The sequence below is a fragment of the Lemur catta genome, chromosome 1, assembly GCF_020740605.2.
Source record: "Lemur catta isolate mLemCat1 chromosome 1, mLemCat1.pri, whole genome shotgun sequence".
In the NCBI taxonomy this organism is placed as follows: domain Eukaryota; kingdom Metazoa; phylum Chordata; class Mammalia; order Primates; family Lemuridae; genus Lemur; species Lemur catta.
Genome location: NC_059128.1, coordinates 199,451,690 through 199,473,569, shown reverse-complemented (window position 1 = coordinate 199,473,569; position 21,880 = coordinate 199,451,690). Strand labels below are relative to the sequence as shown.

At 35.6% G+C, this 21,880-nt stretch overlaps 1 protein-coding gene across 3 annotated transcripts in view; it reads right to left on the bottom strand.

Annotated features, from left to right (window-relative positions):
* Positions 1-18,524, bottom strand: part of ECT2 (epithelial cell transforming 2) — a 64,378-nt gene extending 45,854 nt beyond the window's left edge. For 2 of the 3 annotated variants that reach the window (XM_045539679.1, XM_045539678.1), the window contains exons 1-11: positions 18,352-18,524; positions 14,276-14,422; positions 13,551-13,630; positions 10,887-11,069; positions 9,043-9,132; positions 7,620-7,727; positions 6,595-6,668; positions 5,744-5,874; positions 5,491-5,606; positions 5,327-5,389; positions 3,755-3,977 (exon numbers count right to left, since the gene is read on the bottom strand). In XM_045539679.1, coding sequence (XP_045395635.1) covers positions 3,755-3,977; positions 5,327-5,389; positions 5,491-5,606; positions 5,744-5,874; positions 6,595-6,668; positions 7,620-7,727; positions 9,043-9,132; positions 10,887-11,069; positions 13,551-13,630; positions 14,276-14,402 — 1,195 coding nt within the window. In that variant the 5' untranslated portion in view covers positions 14,403-14,422; positions 18,352-18,524. Of the gene's footprint in view, positions 1-3,754; positions 3,978-5,326; positions 5,390-5,490; positions 5,607-5,743; positions 5,875-6,594; positions 6,669-7,619; positions 7,728-9,042; positions 9,133-10,886; positions 11,070-13,348; positions 13,442-13,550; positions 13,631-14,275; positions 14,423-18,351 lie in introns of all 3 variants that reach the window. The other variant, XM_045539680.1, reaches the window with a different exon arrangement.
* Positions 18,525-21,880: the final 3,356 nt, after the last annotated feature.

Sequence of the window (21,880 nt, the reverse complement as noted above, 5' to 3'; positions counted from 1 at the left end):
TAAGATTACACAATTACACTAATAGAAAACTTTGCACATATATATAAAGGAAGCCCCCCTCAAAAAGCCCAACATTAACTGAAAACTGTTAGTTCACACTATCTTAACATAATGATACATCCAGTCCAACCCAGAGTGGAAGGAGGATGCATTAGTATATTTTATATGTATTTCATGGAAGAAGAAATTTTTAAAAATTTATAAAAGCTTTTAATTTTTACATTTTCTTACTATCACTATGGTTAGAATACTTTAACATTATATGTATCATCTTCTAATGTCAAGTTTTTCAATAGGAAAAGGAATATATAACATCAAGTAGGAATGTGTGACACAAAAAACATAATGTATATTTGCAACATAACTGTACTCAATAAATAGTTTTAAACATTTTTATATTAAAACAATCATGTGTACCATGGTGCTCTGGATGTTTTTTTTTTTTCATAGATAACAGACTTCAAAGGATTTTCCACTTACCATACATTATTTCAGGCTATACTCATCAGATCCAGAAGCCTATGCCATTAGAGAATATCCTTCAGTGGGAAAAAAAATTAAGATACTCTGATCTAATTTAATTATATTGTGTCTAGGTAGTGATCTACAAACTGAAGATTCTATTTGATAGAGTACCTAATATATTAGTACAGTTGTCATGTCTGTTTTCTTCAGTGGTTTATTTTCTTCTCTTGTCTCCTAAAATGCATATTCAAGTTTCAGTCCTTTATGATCAGCTCTTACCATCCCATGCCCTTGTCCATTATGATTATGGAACCAGTAAATTCTCAAATCAACATTATCTAATCATGATCCCCGTCTCCAGCACGTGGGTCAACTTTTCCAAATGCCTATGGACATTTCTACCGAAATGTAACCTGGATTTCTCTAAAATTGTACTATCTTCCCCCAAAATATAAACTTCCTATTTACACCAAAGCAACATTTCTTTCATTTAAAGAAATACTTTGCCTTCATCTCCTCTTATTCCCTTCCTATTACTCCAACCTATCAATATTTCCTCAGTGATTCTTACTTTTCTTTCCAACCACCATGTATCCTGGTTCATCACCTGATCTAATGACTCAAGCCACTGTGGTAGATTATGTCATATCTGTCTCCAAACTGCCCTTCTAATCATTCTTCAAAAGAATCCACTAAGAATTATCTATTGAATCTATTCAATTACTGTGCTACTCAAAGAGTTTCTAAACTTTCTTGTTAATGACAATATACAGTTTAGACATGCCAATCTGATTTCAAAGTTATCTAACATTAGGCCTCAGCCTTCCTAATTTAACTATTACTCCTTCATACTCCAAGCAAATTGACCTATCCATTATTCCCTAAAAACCTAATTTGTATACTATTATCTGCATACTTGCTCCTCTTTATATTTTTAAATCCATCTCAGTTTTCTGGGCCAAGCTTAAATTCATTTTCATTCTCTCCATGACATTTAGTGAATACATTTAGAGAATAAGATAGACAAAGTTCATGCTCTCTTAAAGCTTACATTCTGGTGAAGCGAATCAAATAATAACAAATTAAACAAAAAATATAACTTCTAACAATGATAACTACTACTGAAAATAGCCATCAGGTAATGGCGTTGGTAGGAAGGAATGGTAAAAGAGAAACTTAACTTTACAGAAAAGCCAGTTAAGATTTCTTTGAAGCAGACAAAGCAAGTACAAAGGTCCTGAGGTATGGATGTACTAGAAATACTTGAAGAATAACAAAGATAGCATGATTGAAGCTTAGAGAGTACAGGTATTAGAGAACTTAATACCACATGAGGTTAGGTAGATGAGGGCAGGATTACATAGGAATTTAAAAGTTATGGTAATACAAAGCCACTGAATGGCTTTAAAGCAGAGGAGTGGTATAATCTAATTTATATATGTTTAAAGACTTTTCTAAGTGCTGCATGTAGAAAGACAAAAATTAAAATGGAGAGACCATATTTAAAAGACTACTCCAATCATCTAAGAGAGATTCTTTTTACAGAAAAGACTGATTTAAAAAACAGGTGTCAAAGTAACAGAGGAGTTGGCAGTAGCAGAAAGAATCAAGAATTCTAATTCAGTTACGTTAATTTTAAGATGTCTATTAGACATGGACAAGGAAGTATCAAGTAGGCAGTTGGACAGGGAAGAAGAAAAATTTGAGTTAGGAGTAAATAAATGTTTTTTAAAACTATAGAATTAACTGAGATCATTTAGGGAGAATACAATAGAGAAGAAACAATGACTCAGGAGGAACATACAACATTTAGAGTTGAAGAGAGAAGCTAGGCAAAGGAGAGTGAGAAATGAGTGATATCACAAAGCCAAGAAAAAAATGTGTCTATGAAGGAGTAGCTAGTCATGTGTTCAATGTTACTGTTATTGTCTCTCTCCCCAGCAAGAGCAATTTTATGTAGTATGGACTACAGCTCCGTAGGAATGGGTTGAAAGGACAATGAGATTCAAGGAAATGAGACAATGGATTAAGGGTAATTCTTTGAAGTACACTGATGTGAAAGAGAACAGAAAAATGGGACAGTAAGTGGAGAGTGTCGTGGAATCGATGGAAATTTTGATTCTTTGTTTCTTAAATCTAGAAAAGATATATTTGTTTGCAGACAAAAAAATAGGAGAGGGAAATACTGATAATCAAGAGAGGAATTATAAAAACCTTCTTCTATCAGTTCAGCACAAAGTGAACTCACCCTTCTCTGACTTCATTCTACCTATGTTCTCCATAATTCGCATGACATTTGTGATTTTGTTTAGCTAGTGTTAAGAATTTGCTTTTTGAGCCAGGCGTGGTGGCTCACCCCTGTAATCCTAGCACTTTTGGAGGCTGAGGCCAGGAGTTCAAAACCAGCCTGGGCAAAATAGCAAGACTTCTCTACAAAAACTAAAAAATTAGCCGGGTGCGGTGGCACACACCTGTAGTCCCAGCTATTCAGGAGGTTGAGGCAGGAGGATCATTTGAGGCCTGGAGTTTGAGGTTGCAGCAAGCTACAATGACATCACTGTACTCTAGCCAGGGCAACAGAGTGAGATCCTTGTCTCAAAAAAAAAAAATTTGCTTTTTGAACAGCTCTATCACTCTCCAGCTGTGTGACCCTGGACAAGTTACTTAACTTCTCTGTACCTCAGTTTAGTTATCTGTAAAATAGGGATAATAAGACCTACTATAGGCCGGGCGCGGTGGCTCACGCCTGTAATCCTAGCACTCTGGGAGGCCGAGGCGGGTGGATCACTTGAGGTCAGGAGTTCGAAACCAGCCTGAGCAAGAGCGAGACCCCATCTCTACTAAAAATAGAAAGAAATTATCTGGTCAACTAAAAATATATAGAAAAAAAAATTAGCCGGGCATGGTGGCACATGTCTGTTGTCCCAGCTACTTGGGAGGCTGAGGCAGTAGGATCACTTAAGCCCAGGAGTATGAGGTTGCTGTGAGCTAGGCTGACGCCACGGTACTCACTCTAGCCTGGGCAACAGAGTGAGACTCTGTCTCAAAAAAAAAAAAAAAAAAAGACCTACTATAAATACACAAAATATATAAGGCACTTAGCATGTAGGAAGTAATCATTAAATTGACATATTATGCTTAACTTTTCATGTATCATTTCTCCTCAGCTAGAACAAAGATAATTAAAGGCAAAGCTGTTCATATTTACTGTAGTAGAGATATATCTATATTCTAACAGTTATTCCATTCCACTAAATTTTAAAGATCAGTATTTTAAAATGTGACTTACCTCCATAGTTAATGCTAGACTCTGGTGTGTTGGAGATATCTAGGAGTGATCCAATAGAAAGGGAATGTTCAGCTGACGGGCGCTTACGGGGAGGGAAAGGTGACATGTCTGTCTCTCTTGAAAGCTGCGCAAGTGTCTCTTTTAAACGACGTCTTTTGCGAGTGCTGTTTGGGGTATTTAGAGAAAGCAGTGACACTGATTTCTTGAGCTCAGGAGTATTAGCCTGTAATCAAAACCACAAAAGCTCAATTTTACTTCCATGGTTCTTTACTGGGACAGGAACAAGAGAAAAATATATTTACAAGTCTGACAAAATCTGGATTTTGCACACTAATTTTACAACTCTACAGTGTCAGACAATTCAGAAGCTTCATAAAACATAATAGCAAGAGACCACAGTAATTGTCTAATCCCAAGCATCTCATTTTTTTCTTCATAGCACAACATTACATTTTCATCTATAAGCATGTTTACTATCTACTCCTTCATTAGGCCATAAACTCCATGAGGGCAGGGACCACTCATATTCTGTTCACTGTATCTCTAGTATTTAGCATAGTGCCTAGACACAGTGATCGCCAATATTTGCTGAATAACACTTGATTTTAAGAGTTCTCTCCCTAAACCTAAAGCATACCTTTAAAACTTTATCTTAAGAATTTTACATTTAGAAGAGTCTGAAGAGAGCACAATATGGTTGGTACCTATTTAGATTTTATAGAAACAATAATCCTCATCTTCAATATTCCACTTGAAATTATTAAATCCCAAACTGAAGTAAATCTTCTTTTAAAGCCTGCTTCTATACCTTTATGCCACTTTCATAAATGATATCACTCTTCACCAAATTCCATCATCATGGCTAGATTTTCCTTGCCTACATTCTACTATTAAAGTCATCTTTTTAATGACAGCTCCCCTCTTAATATTTTCAGTGGTTCCCAATACTTCTAGGATTATATCCAAACTCATTAACATATTAAAAACTTGTTGATTCTACCTATTAAGTTTTATCTGTTGTCTTTCTTTCCCATACTTTTTTAAAACCATACTAAATTACTTAATATTTTAATGTATTCTCAAGCTTTCATACCCTCTCCCATCTGCTGCTCTAACTTGATTGTCCTTACCTATTTAGTCTAGTAAGTTGGCTCAACACTTATTTGCCTTTTCCAATCCTGCGTAAGTCTCTAAGAAAGAGTGAGGCTACCTAGAATACATTATTCAATTTTAGGAAGCATCATTCTACATCATAACTTTGCAAACCTATCTTTCTACTAAAGTTCTAAGCTTCTGAAGACAGAGATATTATTGTTCATAATGGTATCACCAAGAATTAGCACAGAACACATAGTAGATTAAAATAATATACATTACATTTAATAGTTCCACTTAAATCTACGTAGGCTATTATTCAACATCCAATTGTTTAATTATTCTGAAAATCGTAAACATTATGTAAAAGATATACATGCTAATTATACTATGCTCTCTAAAATTTTTGGATAGAAAAGTATTGTTTCTATACAAGCCAAGTTCACAGAATAAATGACTATGGGCCAAAAAGCATACCTTTTCATATAAATACATAGTTTCTCCAGCTCGGGCATCCATTTGAATGCTTCCCCAGAACCACTAGGTAAGAGAAAAAACATTTTAATAAAGAGTTTAAATTTACCTCAGAGAAGCCATAAGTTAATGTTTAAAAAAACCAATCTCATTCAAGAATTACTTGCCTCTTGCTTAACAACATAAAGTTTCTTCGAAGGTTCAAATGGAAGTTCTTTTACTATATTCTCTTCAACAATAAGGTGAGTGCATCTTTCATCTCCAACTGATAAACAGTTACCTCCTAAAGAGGAATGCAAACAAGAATAAATAAGCCAAACTACTTATTTCCAAACCCCAACTTTTAAAGGGGCATATTCACTAGGATGTGAGTAACCAGGCATAGGAAATAAAATAACTTTTAAATATGCTAAATTTTACCTTGCATTTTAGTCATTTCTTCCATATTGGTTTTCTCTTCATCTGAAAATCCCAGGAAACTTAAAACACAATCTTGAAATGGAGGAACTTTAAATTCATTTCTAAAGTCATCAACTGCTGCACAAAAATCCCTGAAAACAAAAATATACTCTTCTAGAACCAGCTTAACTTAAATTCAAAAGTTAGGCATATCAATTTACAAATCGGCAATAATTTTCAAGGTTTTAGTATAATCCATTTATTGAAAATATTTTACATCTGGTCCTGAAACATTCAGAAAAACTTCAGTTAAAAAAAAAACAACTGACGTATCTTCACTCAACCTGGAAGTAACTTTTGAAAAAATGTGATCACAGATAACCTATATAAGAGATTCAAATCCTTGTTCTGTATTTGAAATTTTATGTGAACTGTATTCCAGGGGTTTTCTAGTTTTAGGAAATCTTAAGTAATGATGGAGTGCCATAGCAAGAAATTGAGATTGGAAAGCTTAGCAAAACTAATGAATTGCAAATACCAATTAAAATGTAATCAGACAAATATAAAACAAAAAAAAATTTAACAATCCAAATACCCAAATTTATTAAGCTATTACCTAATAATTTTAGAATGTTTTTGATAATCAAAATAACTTCACAAGGTCAAATCCAAAGATATCACAGATATCTTTTAATTTTTTATAATTTTTTGATAACTTTGTTCTTCCTAGATTTTTTATTCCCTAAGATACCCAGACTGAATTCATTTTTTTCTATAGTATCTATGAATTTAAATTTTTTAGCACATGGATTTATCCAGAAAACCTAACAGTTTAATTTACATAATAAACTACTGAATTCCTAAACACTTACTGTTCATTCCGCCTTTCCCAAGCCTTATAAATCCATTCTGGCTTCATAATTGGAGTACCCAGGCTCACAGCAACCTAAAAATATAAACATTAATTACATTGAATTTCTCCTTAAATAACTGCATTCAAGGAAGTTCTAAACAATTACATACTTTTTTCACACAGATCACCATTCATCTGCTTTGCAACAAAATATAAATGAAAAAGGGAAAAAACTGTCTTTCAATCACATAACTTAGGTCAAAATAACTTTAAAACAATTTCCATGATGTCCAAACTGTTTCCTTATTTTAAATAAATATATGAGCTGATTAAGTTCATCTTTATTAAATTTCTATTTCTCCTTTCTTCACATTTGCTTCCTTGAAAGTACTGACCACCCCCAAGATGGCACTATAGAAGAAAACAACTGAGGAAGCCACTAAAACCTCAGCTATGAGTTGAAAAGTTTAGGCAAAACTCAAGAGTACTCTCAAGAGTACTCTAAAATTACCATTTGCTTCATAAATACACCAAGCAAGGGTGAGATCAAATGACAAACTCTTGCTTAAATATTCAACTAACAATCTTAAACTAAGATTTCAATTCTAATAAAAGTATTTTCTCCTGTTCTTTTATAATTAAGAAGTTAAATCTTAGAACCATTTTATAACAATAGAGCTGTTTTTATAATGACCACTTAGATTTTGCTAGTAGGCACCTGGGGAAAAAAAATAAAAATTAAAAAAAAAACAAAGACCACTTAGACAAGAGTGAAATATCTGCTTCCAGATTTCATACCATGCTATCCATCTACCAACTCCCACAATCCTACTCATCTTTCAACGCCTACCTCAAGTACCATTGCTTTCTTAAAACTTAACCACTCTTATGAGTTAATATTTTTACTAAATATGTTCATAGCAAAAATTGAATTTTTGATCCTCAACAAATTGGAGAGAAATAGACAGGAGAAGAGTGCTATTATTAAACTCATCCAAAAATAATGCTATATTGAAATATACAAAAATATCCAGGTTTACATACCCTAAATTTTTCCCCTTGTGTACAATTTGCCACCAAATGTGTAACTTTTGAATTGAAGTCTTTTCGAATTACTCCACCCATGTGATGGACCAATGTCACCAATCTGACCTCAAAAGAAAAATTAAGCAACATTGACTTCATGATTAATTTGAATGAAATTTTAAATTACGTTTACCATTCATTTAGTATTTATTAATAGTAAATACTTTCTATTTATAAGGTGCATATAAGATTTTTATAGAGATGTTAAATTTTATGTCAAAAAAAAAGCATTAAAAAAAGACTTGTTTTAGCAGCACAATTCACAATTGCAAAGATGTGGAAACGACCCAAATGCCCATCAATTCATGAGTGGATTAGTAAATTGTGGTATATGTATACCATGGAGTACTACTCAGCTATAAGAAATAACGGTGATATAGAATCCCTTTTGTTCTCCTGGAGAGAATTGGAACCCATTCTATTAAGTGAAGTATCCCAAGAATGGAAAAACAAGCATCACATGTACTCACCAGAAAATTGGTTTCCCTGATCATCTCCTATGTGCACATTTGGGAATAACACCAACTGGGTATCGGACTGAGGTGGGGAGTTGGGGAAGGGGTTGGGGGCATAACTACATGATGAGTGCACTGCGCACTGTCTGGGGAATGGACACACTTGAAGCTCTGACTCGGGGGGATCAGCGAGACATTGGCAATATATATAACCTGAACTTTTATACCCCCATAATAAGCTAAAATAAAAAAAAATAAAAAATAAAAAAAGACTTGTTTATATGCTAGCACGAGCAAAATTACACGTAGAGATGACCTTAGTAAAGATCATCACACAAAACTAAGTTAATTAAACAATTGGGTTTCGTACTGACTAAATCTATTGCTGCTTTTTTAAATACCATACTGCCTAAATATATTGCGTTTTGTTTTTTATCTTTCTCTCCTCAATAAACCTCATTTTCATGTTTGGTCATAGCATACTAAGATTCTTCCCACAAAATTAGAGTAATACCCATTAGCTCTAATACACAAAATACACTGAAACAAAGAAAAGAACTTACTATGAATTTTCTAGGGCAATAAGAATAACTTTGAGGCTAGACTTATATAACAAAAAAATGCAGTGTATTAACAAAAACTTCGAATAACCAATGTAGCTGATATGATACTTGACAGTTAAGCCGAATAGAGTTATGAAATTTTTGTATTAACTCTTATCAGTCATCTTAGACAAAACATGTTTCTTTACAAGACTCCTCAGAATTTATTTTGGCAAGAAATTTAAACCTTGGTATAGCCATAGAATTTTCTCCTTTAACATCTTTAAAGTAAAACTATAATACTAAAAAGAAATAAAAAGCCAATGTAAACTTATTTTGCTGGAAAAAATATGCTTTTAATGGAATTTGTTTTATAATACTTACTAGTTCTTCTTTCTTTCGGAATCCAGTAAAGCACAGTACTAGATTCATCATACTTGTACAATACAATGGCCGACATGAAAATGGCAAAGGCTGAGGATACAACAAGTTTAAATCTGTGAGCTTTCTTTTTAGTAGAAAATACAATACAACTTTCTCACTCTAAAGATATTTCCTCTCTTGCCAATCAACTTTCCCAATCCACAGATTTACTGGCATTATTCCTTTTTCTTTTTTTTTTTTTTAAAGACAAGGTCTCACTCTGTTGCCCAGGTTGGAGTACACTTGCACGATCATAGGTCACTGCAACCTCGAACTCCTGAGCTCAAGTGATCCTTGTGGCTCAGCCTTTGGAGTAGCTAGGAATACAGGCACATGATACCATGTCCAGTTAATTTTTAAAATTTTTTTGTAGAGACAGAGGTCTTGCTATGTTGCTCAGGCTGGTCTTGAACTCCTGGCCTCAAGCAATCCTCCCGCCTCAGCCTCCCAAAGTGCTAGGATTACAGGCATGAGTCACCACACCTGGCCAGTGTTTTTCAATATGCAACAAAAAATAGCAAAGAAATGGACTGCAAGCATCACAATAAAAAAATTCCCGTGATTTTCAAATCGTACTTAACATAATCTAAACATACTTTACTATCAGCAATCTAAGAAAATATTTATATCCAAACTTTTTGTTTGAAAACATATTCTGACACATAAAGTATAGTCTATAAGCAAAAATTTCAGATTCCATACACTATTGTAAATGATTCCAATTAATGTTATTAAAACAGATTAAAGGTATTCTATAATAAGCATTAGGTAACCATAATACATACACTTAAACCAAATATGATTCCAATTTTTAAACTAAAAAATGGAGATATTCAGTAAATAATTTACCCAGTGGTTTTATATATACATATACATATACATAATAAAATATTTATATACACACCAGAAAGACAGAGAATGGTTTAAAAATAACAAAAGAACATATCTGATTGCCACCATTATGCAAGAAGATTCTTTTGCATAATTTTGATCTCTGAAAAGTTTATTTGCTTTTTGAGAGCAACACTTCTGAATCAAAACATTAGAGAATTAAAGGTTATCATAAGCTTATTACTAGCATCTATAACAACAGAAGCAATTTTAAGCGAATAAGGCAAGCTTAAGAATGGCAAACAGCCCTTTTTGCACCCTTCCTTTTGCTATCCATTTGCTGAGACAATGGGTCCGGTCGTCAACCGTAGGGTATGTATCACACTGTGTAAACCTATATCTTGCTCTTGCCCTATAATCCTATCTTTCTCTCCTCAATAAACCTCATTTTCATGCTTGCCTTAAAAAAAAAAAAAAAGAAGAATGACAAAACATAGCAACAAAATCAAACAGGGACTAACTCTGCTACAACCCTTATATTGAAATACCGTTTAAAAACAAAAAGCTGAAATAATTTTCCTAATTTTAAAACATGCAGTAGCTGATAAAAATGGAAACATGATATCTGTTCTGTGTAGAGGAATATAAAAGTTTACATATGTATATACATTTCTGGAACCCAAGTCTAAGGAAATTATTTCTAAGACATTGCAATATTGAGATTGTATGTCTGTGTATATACATATATACAGTTGTCACTGTTTAACCTTCAAAGGCCTCAGCTTTTCACAACTAAAATTTACAATAGGAAGAATACTAAAGGACTACATTAGAGTAGCCACCGTTATTCCTATTCTAAATATTTCATACTTTCCACAATTAATGCGATTTTTCCACTTATGAATTTTCTGCTAATTAAAAATTAATAAAAATGTAACCTTGAAAAATCATAATATATGTGTATTATTTCTTACCTCTCCTTTTTGTGAACAGTGTAATACAACTGGTGGTCCAATAACTCTACAATCAGCCTTGTACAAGTCATTAAAGACAGAATCCTGGAAGTCCATGACTATGAATACATTTTCAAATTCCGGAGAATCCAAGCCTTCAAATTCTTCCATTGATTCCATCTTTACAAAGTGTACTTTAATTTCCTTGATTTTTTTCATATAGTTATTAGAAATAAAAATTATTGATATATCATATAAATTAATTCATGCTTCTAATTAAGGCCTAAAAATCAATTCAATAAACATTTTTTAACATTTTTATTTTCATATTTGCAGAAAACTTAAGTTTTTTTTTGGTTTTTTTTTTTTTGAGACAGAGTCTCACTTTGTTGCCCGGGCTAGAGTAAGTGCCATGGCGTCAGCCTAGCTCACAGCAACCTCAAACTCCTGGGCTTAAGCGATCCTACTGCCTCAGCCTCCCGAGTAGCTGGGACTACAGGCATGCGCCACCATGCCAGGCTAATTTTTTTCTATATACATATTTTAGTTGGCCAGATAATTTCTTTATATTTTTAGTAGAGACGGGGTCTCGCTCAGGCTGGTCTCGAACTCCTGACCTCAAGCGATCCACCCGCCTCAGCCTCCAAGAGGGCTAGGATTACAGGCGTAAGCAACCTTGCCCGGCTGAAAACTTAAGTTTCAAATGATACAATAATAATCATTACACTTAATAGTGAACAACCATGCTTCTTTACTTATTTGTATTTTATATATACATTTTTCCATCTAAATTAAAATCTTAAATTTTAAAGATCAATATTATGAAGGAATAAGCTTCTGATTTATTACTTAGTAGTCATTATAAATTATCTAGTGTAGCACATTAAGTTCCATAAAATTTGAATTAAGTTTTTTAAGTACATGAATTTTGATAGTAGGATGCATTCATTAGAAAGGCATCCACTATTTCCTTTTATTCTGACCTAGAAAACAATACCATACATATAGTTCACAAATCAACTATCTTCAGAAAAATAAGAAAAAAATACTATAGCACTTAATATTTAAAAAGAAAGATTACCAATCATTTCAGTAAATATGTAGGAAAAAGGAGAAAGATGAAATATGTAGGCAATTTGCAGCATGGCTAATGTAGGATATAAAAAGGCAAGTTGTTGGGGTGGGGAACCTGCGGCCTTCAGGCCACATGTGGCCTTGTAGGTCCTTAAGTACAGCCTTTTGATTGAATCCAAATTTTACAGAACAACTCCTATTATTAAAAAGGGTGCAGCGGAGAAAGACGAAGCTTTTCTGGCCTCCTTTGGTGCTTAAAAAAGAACAATCTTGAAATCAGAAGGCCACAGGCTCCCCACCCCTCTAAGAAAAAGAATGAAGATACTTAAATATCTATGTAACTCCTGTATGAAAAGAACAGAACCATTTAAAAGAAAACTGGGAGTGGGTCGATAAATTATTTGGGCTTTATATGCAAGGCTGATATGATGGGCTGAGTTGTGTGCCCCTAAAATTCATGTTGAAGCCCTCGTCTAAAACAAAGAATGAAGCCCTTAGAATGTGACTAATTTGGAGATAAGAGCTTTAAAGAGATAATTAAGGTTAAATCAGGTCATAAGGTGGGTCCTAATCCAATCTGGTGTCCTTATAAGAAGTTTATGGGTTTTTTTCCTTTTTGTTTTACAAATGGGGTCTTGCTCTGTCATCTAGGCTGGAGTACAGTGGCACAATCATAACTCACTGCAGCCTCAAACTCCTAAGCTCAAGTGATCCTTCAACCTCAGCCTCCCAAGTAGCTGGGTTCACAGGAGCCCAGCTAAGAAATTTGGACATGCAAAACAAACACCAGAGATGTGAGCACACACAGAAGAAAAGCCATGTAAAGACACAGCAAGGAAGACATCTGCAAGTGAAGGAGAGAAGCCTCAAGAAAAACTAAACCTGCTGACACCTTACTCTTATAATTCTAGCCTCCAAAACTATGAAAAAATAAATTTCTGTTGTTTAAGCTACTCAGTATGTGGTACTTTGTTATGGTAGCTCTAGCAAACTAAAATAGCTGAACTAGAGAATTAGATGTCTTTCATATGCTGAGGCAAATTCCCTGATGAGTAGCAATTATTATAATTTATAATTTTGGAAATACAGCAAGAATTTAGACTAAATAAAAAATTAACAAGAAAAAGAAGCTAAAGAGTTTAAAGAAAATTGTCAGATCTTTTTAAATTTTACATCATTTAAATTTAAATAATGAAGTCCTTATAAAGTAATTTGGCATTATTTAGAATAGATGCTATATAGTTTTGAGTTTCAGATATATCCAAATTTAAAAAGTATAAAATAGTTTCTATCCACCAAGCTTCAGAGTGCACAAAATACTCCTTGTGCCTAATTCCAATCACCAAAAAGTGGAAAAATACAATCAAGGGAAGTGCAGCATGCCACATGCAATGAGATGTGTGACCTACCATATTAACAATACTTTTTATTAATTTTTCATCCGATTTTCCAGGACAACTTTCTTTTATCTTTATAACAGGGACTTCCATTATTTTAATGGTCTGTGGAAAAGAGACTTAAGTATGAGATTAAGAAAGCTACGAAACTATTTATACACTGATGGAAGAAAAATTGTTCTTTTAAATAAAATGAAAAATTAAAACTCTGTACCTTTAAGGCTTTTATAAGTTCTTCTTGTTTTCCAGCTTCTTGGACCAATATCACTCTCGTTTCAATCTGAGGCATTTCTTCTATTGAAATTTAAAATGTTTAGATATGTTTATCAGGCACTAAAATCATGATGAGTAGTTCCTAATCACTTTTTTGTCTTTATCTGATATGTCTTCTATCTTTGAGGGGATCTAAAACTAAATTCCCTAAAACTAAAATGACTTACTCCCAACTTATTAAAAAAATATTTGGCCATACATCACTTTGGAAAAAAAGAAAACATATGGTAGCAGGGTATACAAACATCAGCATTCCTGCTAACCAAAGAAAGCACTATCTTGCATAGCCATCCTCTTCAACAGTGCTTACAACTTTAGGAAGGACCCATTTATAAAGCAGTTAGGGAAGAAGTGGCTCTTCACTTAATCAGTCATAACTGAATAAATTCTAGTGAAAAATATTGCAGCTAGATCACCCTCACATACAGAAAAAGCAATAACCAACATTAAGAGGCCTCCACCTTTTCAAAGTTGGAAAGCATTAATCCAAATGATAATCAGAAAATCTACATAGGGCAAAGGGATTGTGTCAATAAAATATTTATTCAATACCTTTACTCTAGCATAACAGTTGATACTACAGTTAAATCATAAGAAAATCAGTAGTCTGTAAGTTTAGGATTAAAATAGCAATTCAGTGTTTAAAAGCAGATATAGTACATTTACCTTCAACATATGAAGCAGATCCAATACATAAGTTTTCCTTGGAAGTTTCAGTACCTTTAGAATCAAAAATGGATGACTCTGCCAAGCTAGTCCTCCCAGTGCATGATGATAAACTATTTTCAGCCATTGTTTCAATCTCTCTGTTGACTAAAAAAATAAAATTTGAAAAATGCATTAAACAAACATTAGGCAAAAATAAGCATTAGAAGCTCTACTTTTATACCTAGAATTTATAAAATTATTACCCATTTTTCTTAATACTGAACCAAAGAAAGTCACTCAACTTCTCTGAGCCTCAGTTTCCTTTTCTGTAAAAATAAACATTAACACCTGACCCACAAGAACATACTAAAAATAATATAATGCAAAAGCACACAGAACATTACCTGACATATAATAAACCTACTTTCTGCCCTCCCTCCACACCTTTGCCCTCAACCATCCTATTTCTCTTCCTATATTCATTTATAATATCACCATAATACCCCCACCCCAATAATGCCAGCCAAAAACTTGAATTCCTCCTTACTCTTTCCTGTACCACATTCCCCTCCTCAAAACTCCTATCAATGCCATTAAGCATCTCTGGGACCTGGCTGGCCCCTCTTCCCTATGGCCAATGCCACAGTGGTACTTGGTCTAATACAATAGCTCCAAACAACTTTATCATCAGTTTCTTCAGAAATCACTCTCCACCTGGTTTTCAGGGTTATGCTCCTAAAAACAAATGTGACCATATCATTTCCCTGCTTAACACCTTCCACGAGTACCCCTCCTTAGAACCAAGTCTAAATTTCCCATCAAGTTTACAATTTTGTCCCAGCCTACCTTTTCAGCTGCATCACCTATAAGTAACTCCCACAGTCCCCATACAATCTATGCAACAGCAACAATGAATTTCTCAGCATTTTTCAAATGCAAATCACAATTTACTTCACACCTATTTATATAAACAGTGCTCAACTCTTCACTAACACAGCTTCAAAGCCCTCAATTCACCACTCTTGACTCCTACTCTGTGGATGTCTCTGAACCTCTCATGTATAACTAGACTGGTCCTTTCAGTATTTTCATATTACTTTAAAAATATCTCTTCTCTAAAAGATTTAACAAGACCATTATGCATGCGTTAGTGCCAATATAATTCTGGACTATGAAAGAAAATCCTTTAAATTTTCCAGGACTTTAAGAGTTTAAAAGTTAGGCAAGCAGGGAATAAATAAAAAGCTTAATAGGCTTTCATCAGTTCAAATTTTTATAGGCTTTTGTATAAATTGACTACCTTGAAGTTAATTTCTAAAATATCAGGCAAATATAAAGGAGGCCCCACCTTTATCTAGAAGTACATGTGTGATCTACTTCTTCAGATTAAAAAATATACAAATGTCTTCTTCCAGATTCTTAGCAAAGTAATAGTTTAAACTATGTGCTATGGAGAAATAATATCATCAGTATCATTCTGAATGGTGATAATAAGTAGTGTGAAAATTGCACACTAACAGACTGAAGCACAGTTGTTAGGTCACACACTTCAAAGTCAGGCAACTCAGTTTCCTGTCTCAGCTCTGCACTTCAGTAGGTAAGCCTCAGTTTCTACATAGGTGAAACAGACATAGCAGTACAACTCAAATGCAGTTGTAATGAAAACTGAATAGATGATGTCTTAAAATGATTGACTATTAATTCTCATATAATATTCACAAGGTGAATATTTCTTATTGTCTTACCATACATCCATGTCAATCATTATTCTAAGGCTCTCCAAAGAATCTCCAATAGTTGTAAAATCTTAATTTAGACTCAACAAATTCTATGCAGCCCTTATTGTTTTTTGTTGTTTGTATCTTCTACACTCAATCATTTCCAATGAATAAGAAAAAGCCTTTAAAAAGACTTTCAAAGTTCCCTAAAAAGAACATTAAAATAATAAAGCAAGAGATAAGCTAACCTGCTAAAATTAGAAAAGCAGGCGAGATTTTAAAAAATCAAAAATACCATTTGAAAATGTTTACATTTTTCTCCTATGCCTCTCTCTTTAAAGACCATCAAAACAGCTAATTAATAATTAAAATTGGCCAGGCACAGCAGCTCACACCTGTAATCCTAGCACTCTGGGAGGCCATGGCAGGAGGATTACTTGAGCTCAGGAGTTTGAAACCAGCCTGAGCAGGAACGAGATCCTATCTCTACAAAAAAATAGAAAAACTAGCCAGGTGTGGTTGCATGCACCTGTAGTACCAGCAACTATAGAGGCTGAGGCAGGAAGACCACTTGAGCCCAGGAGTTTGAGGTTGCAGTGAGCTATGACGAGACCAGTGCACTCTAGCCTAGGAGACAGAGTGAGACTCTGTCTCCAAAAAACAATAATAATAATTAAAATTGTTGGCCAGATATGGTGGCTCACGCCTGTAATCCAAACACTTTAGGAGATCACGGCAGGAAGATCACTTGAGGCCAGGAGTTCAAGACCATCCTGGGCAACAGAATGAAACTTTGTCCCTAAAATAAACTTTAAAAAGTAGCTAGGCACGGTGGCATGCATCCCAACTACTCAGGAGGCTGAAGAAGGAGGATCACTTGAGCCCAGGAGTTCGAGCCTGCAGTGAGCTATGATCATGCCACTGCACTCTAGCCTAGATGACAGAGTAAGATCCTGTCTCTAAAAATGATATAGTATATGATCACTTTATTGCCAAAACAGCCTCAAAATTTATGGAGAAAAAGAGATGAATGGTAAGTTGATGACATAGCTAACATCCAACAGTACGATTACAAAAACAAATACACCAATCACTTTTTTTCCACATTCTTATATTCCAGAAGCTTTCAAAATAAACTACAGGCTGGGTGTGATGGTTCACACCTATAATCCTAGCACTGTAGGAGGCCAAGGCGGGAGGATTGCTTGAGGTCATGAGTTTGAGACCAGCCTGAGCAAGAGCTGAGACCCTCATCTCTACAAAAAATAGAAAAATTAGCTGAGCGTGGTGGCCTGTAGCCCCAGCTACTCGGGAAGCTGAGGCAGGAGGACCACTTGAGCTCAGGAATTTGAGGTTGCAATGAGCTATGATGACACCACTGCACTCTAGCCCAGGTGACAGAGCGAGACCCTGTCTCAAAAAAAAAAAAAAAAAAAAAAAACTAAAATAAACTACAACGTAATCAATGTTCATAAACCTATACAGCTTACTTCTCACCCAAGAACAGACTCAAGGAGCTTCTGACTAAATACACTATTAACACATGTCCCCCTTTTATCCCCAAAATAAACTTTGTCATTTAAACAAATATTCACTTTAGGTTTTCTTTTACTTATTTTTTAGGCAATCACCTTCCAGAGTGAGGGACCAAAATGCAATCCTGGATATACTGGTAGTGTTATTAACAATAACGTGATTAACAACTAACATTTACTTAACCCTTAGTATGTGGCAGACATTGTCCTCAACCTTTTACTTGTACTTATTTAATCTTTGCAGCAATCCTAAAAGGCAGGTACTATTATCTTCATTTCATAGATAAAGAAACCTAGGAATGGAGAGGTTAAGTAACTTCCCATAAGTCACACTGTTAGTAAGTGGTAAAACAGGGATTCAAAGCCTGGCTGATTCCAGAGGCTGTGCTTTTAACCACTACATATCTGTTCCTGGAAGCGGGGCGGTGGGTAATGGCCTGGCTGTTACAAACTTCCTGGAGAGAGGCCAAGATGAATCTTACAGTGAAACCACTATACACTGAAATAAGTCGGGCTGCAAATGCCGGACCCCAGAGCCGCAGAGTTGTGCGCAGCTTGCCAAAATCCCTTTCCCAACTCCCTCCCTTCAAACACGCTCTTCCTTAAAGAGATCCCCCCGGGTGTGGGGCGAAGATGCTCAGCAGTACTGGGGACCAAGGGCGCCCACTCCGCGTCGGGCCCGGCTGTGGGCGGAGGGGTGGCGGAGTTCCCAAGGCCTGAGCGGGGCTGCTCCGGAATCCGCGGTCACCGGGGCGGGGACGTAGACCACAGGCAAAGAAGCCCACGGCTCTGGGGGTGTTCGACCACTTCCACCTCCCTCACTCACACACAGAGTCCTCACCACTCTCAAAAAAAGAAGCCCTGGGAGTTCCAGCTCTTCAAAGTCCGACTCCTCTCACAGGTACCGCCATTCCTCGCCGGTGGCCGCCACAGCCAATTCAAAAAGTGAGCCGCTCTCTCTAAGAGCCATGCCGATTGGCGCGTGATGTCAGTCTCCTTCCCATAGGCTGGAGTCTCCAGGGGGACGGTGATTGGTCGCTGCTCTCCACCCGCCTCCCCGCAGGCGCCGATTGATTGGTTGTGCATGTGTTTCAAATAAGCCAAACGGCTCGGACGCCCGGAGTTTGTAGATAAATGCCCGGATGTGGCCAGGAGGTGGCGGTGCTGGTTCCTGAGCCTCTCAGGAATCTGCAGGTGTTACTGTGACTACCGCTTGTTTACTCAGTAAACATCCAATTTCCTGAGGAAAGTTTGGGTGGATTCTTTCTACCCAACCATAACTTTTTTTTTTTTTTTTTAAAGCGCTAACAAATCGTTGAAGCTAAAATCTGTGCCTCCGCAGATGATTTTTTTTCCCACCAGTCGCTGTGAGCTGTAAGATTTTACTGCCGGAATACTTTCTGCTTTAGGAATGTAGTTAAAGTTGAGTTAAGGGATTTTTACTTGGGTGGTTGTTTTGGCGTGTGGCAGGGCCAAGGAGCCGGCCTGGAACGCGGGCGGCCCGGGTGGACTTCAGGTCAGCAACTGCTCATTTAAATCCTGCTGCACACTCCTGCACAAGTGGAGAAAATTTTTACAAGTAATAAAAATAGATCCTGCTGTATGTAAAGCACTGCGCTTTGGTCTAGGGAATATCACGAGTGATTAGAATAAATTCTTAGTGTTTCTCGGATTTTTTAAATATAATCTTGTATTTGAATAAATTTAAAATATGCCTCAAGATTGTAGAATCTTTTGGAGCCAGAGTAAACTGCCTCCTGGCTGCTCCCATCCCCCTACTGTGAGAACTTTTGCTTTCCTCTGAAGTCTAGCCAAGAATTTATCAACTTTTCCTGTGATTAATATTGCTATTATGAAAACAAAATTATTTTCTTCATTTTCTAAATATACTATGTAACACAATCGCTTAAGAAATCTGTCTCCACCAGATGGGTTTTGCATAGTTACCACCTGATGGCGGATTTAAATTAAGGAAAAAAGGGAAATCCATTGCCAGTACCCTAAATCCCAGTAAGAAGAGGAAAACATGTACTTTGCAATGCAACACTTAAGAACATATCGAGCGAGTCATGGGAATTCACGATTTTTCCTGATTTTATCAGAAAACCTTAGAATGCCTGAAAAGTTTGTAATGCAGTCCTCAAAGTGAGTGAAAGCAGTCTGGTGATTATTGGTTTCCCTGCTTGTCAATATTTACAGTCAGCCCTTCATTCTGATGCTGTGATAACCACTAGGACAGAAGAAAAACAAACAGTAATTGAAATTTCCATTTGAAATATACTTGCATATCCAAACATGGTGTGTCTAGCATTCCAAGAATCTCATTACTGAAAATATATTAAGGTACTGTGGAAAGCAGCCCCATTTCCTCTGTGCACTGCTTCTGATTCAACAGGCTTCCCACCCAAGTCTAATGATTGACTATGTATGGTATCACTACATGAATTTTCAGCTAGCCTAACAAAAGCTATACCTGATTTCTGTTAAGTGATATGGGGCAAATTTGACTGGCAAATAAATAGGCAATACAACCTTTTTCACTCTCTTGGGTCTTCATTTATTCAGCAAACATTTATTAATTGTAAGACAGCCATTGTGCTTGCTGAGGATACAAAGATGAATAAAACATAGATGTCTGCTTCTCTGGACCACACAATCTTGTGAGGGAAATTAGCAGGTAAGCAAATAATTACAACGCAAGAGAAAAAAGAAAGAAAATGAACACATATTGATAGTTTACTATGCACTTTACCATATTTAATCCTTAAAACAGCCCATGAGGAGGCATCACTAGCCCCATTTTACAAATAAGGAAACTTTTGGAAAGGTTAAGTAACTTACCCAAGGTCACCTAGTAAATATTATAGCCTCCATTAGAACCCAGAAAAAAATGGATGAGTGTCAATAAAGTACAATGTAGATCTATCCTCAGGCTCAATGAAAGAAATGTAGATGGGAGTATTTCAGACAATCGTGTGCATAAGATGATTATAGGCCACTTAATTGAACCTAGCAAACTGCAAGTGTCTGGTAAAATAAAACATGATCCCTAATCTTTAGGTCTTTGCAGTTTTAAAAAGCCAGCACTGCAAAGGCAAATGTTACACATTGCTCTTTAAGAAACAGTGATCTTCACATGTAGTTACCAAACAAATATTTACAGAATGTATAAGCTAGATCCAAGTATATCAACAATGTTTGGGTGATTGAATATTCTGGTTAACTTAGTCGTAAGTTATTCATTCAATAACAAGCACCCAGTTAGGCACTATGCTAGTGCCAAGAATACAGCTATGCAAGACAAACATGGACCTTGTCCTCATGGCACTTACCTTCTAATGGAAGAGCACTATTTGTAGTGAAACTTTATTCTACACATAGATTTTCACAGAATTTGAATACATGCAAAAGAATAATGAAAATAACAGTCTTTCTGATTCAGGAGCTGTTTCAAGTGCTATAGTGTTTCAGGATCAGCATTATGACAATTTTTTAATACTGTATTTATAGGGCATAGGCAATTGAATTGAATGACATATTATCCTTGAACTTTAAAAAAATAAATTTCTAATACTACCTTGTTTACTTGCAGTTAGGTTATCATAAAAGTTCAGGATAGACCGGGATTGGTGGCTCATGCCTGTAATCCTAGCACTCTGGGAGGCCGAGAGGGGAGAATCGCTTCAGGTCAGGACTTCAAGACGAGCCTAAGCAAGAGTGAGACCCAGTCTCTACTGAAAATAGAAAGAAATTAGCCAGACAACTAAAAACAGAAAAAATTAGCCAGGCGTAGTGGCACATGCCTGTAGTCCCAGCTACTTGGGAGGCTGAGGCAGAAGGATTGCTTGAGCCCAGGAGTTTGAGATTGCTGTGAGCTAGGCTGACGCCACAGCACTCTAGACTGGGCAGGAGAGTGAGACACTGTCTCAAAAAATTAAAAAAAAAAAAGGTTAGGATATATATAGGAAACAATAAATGGTTTCGTGTGTCTGATTCATAATATATATGAAGGGAAGACTGGAAGATAACTAAACAAAAGTAGGTTAGAAGGAGCTCAGGAGGAGCTCCAGTGTTGTGATAAACTTTATGCTGAAAACACTGAAGATCAATTAAAAATCTTGAAGCAAAGAAGTTATATAGTCTCTGTGTTTTTTAACAGTAACAATATGGCAACAGAATTTCACTTGAAATGGAGCTATGAAAGACAAGAAAGATCAGTGAGAATAATGTTGAACTGGAACAGACATGAAATGATAGTTTGAACTAAGATAGAAAAGATGGGTTGGAGAGATATAGAGCAGAAAAAATTAGTAGGACTTGGTAGCTGATTAAATACAGAGGATGAGAGGAGAATCAAAAATATGTAAAAA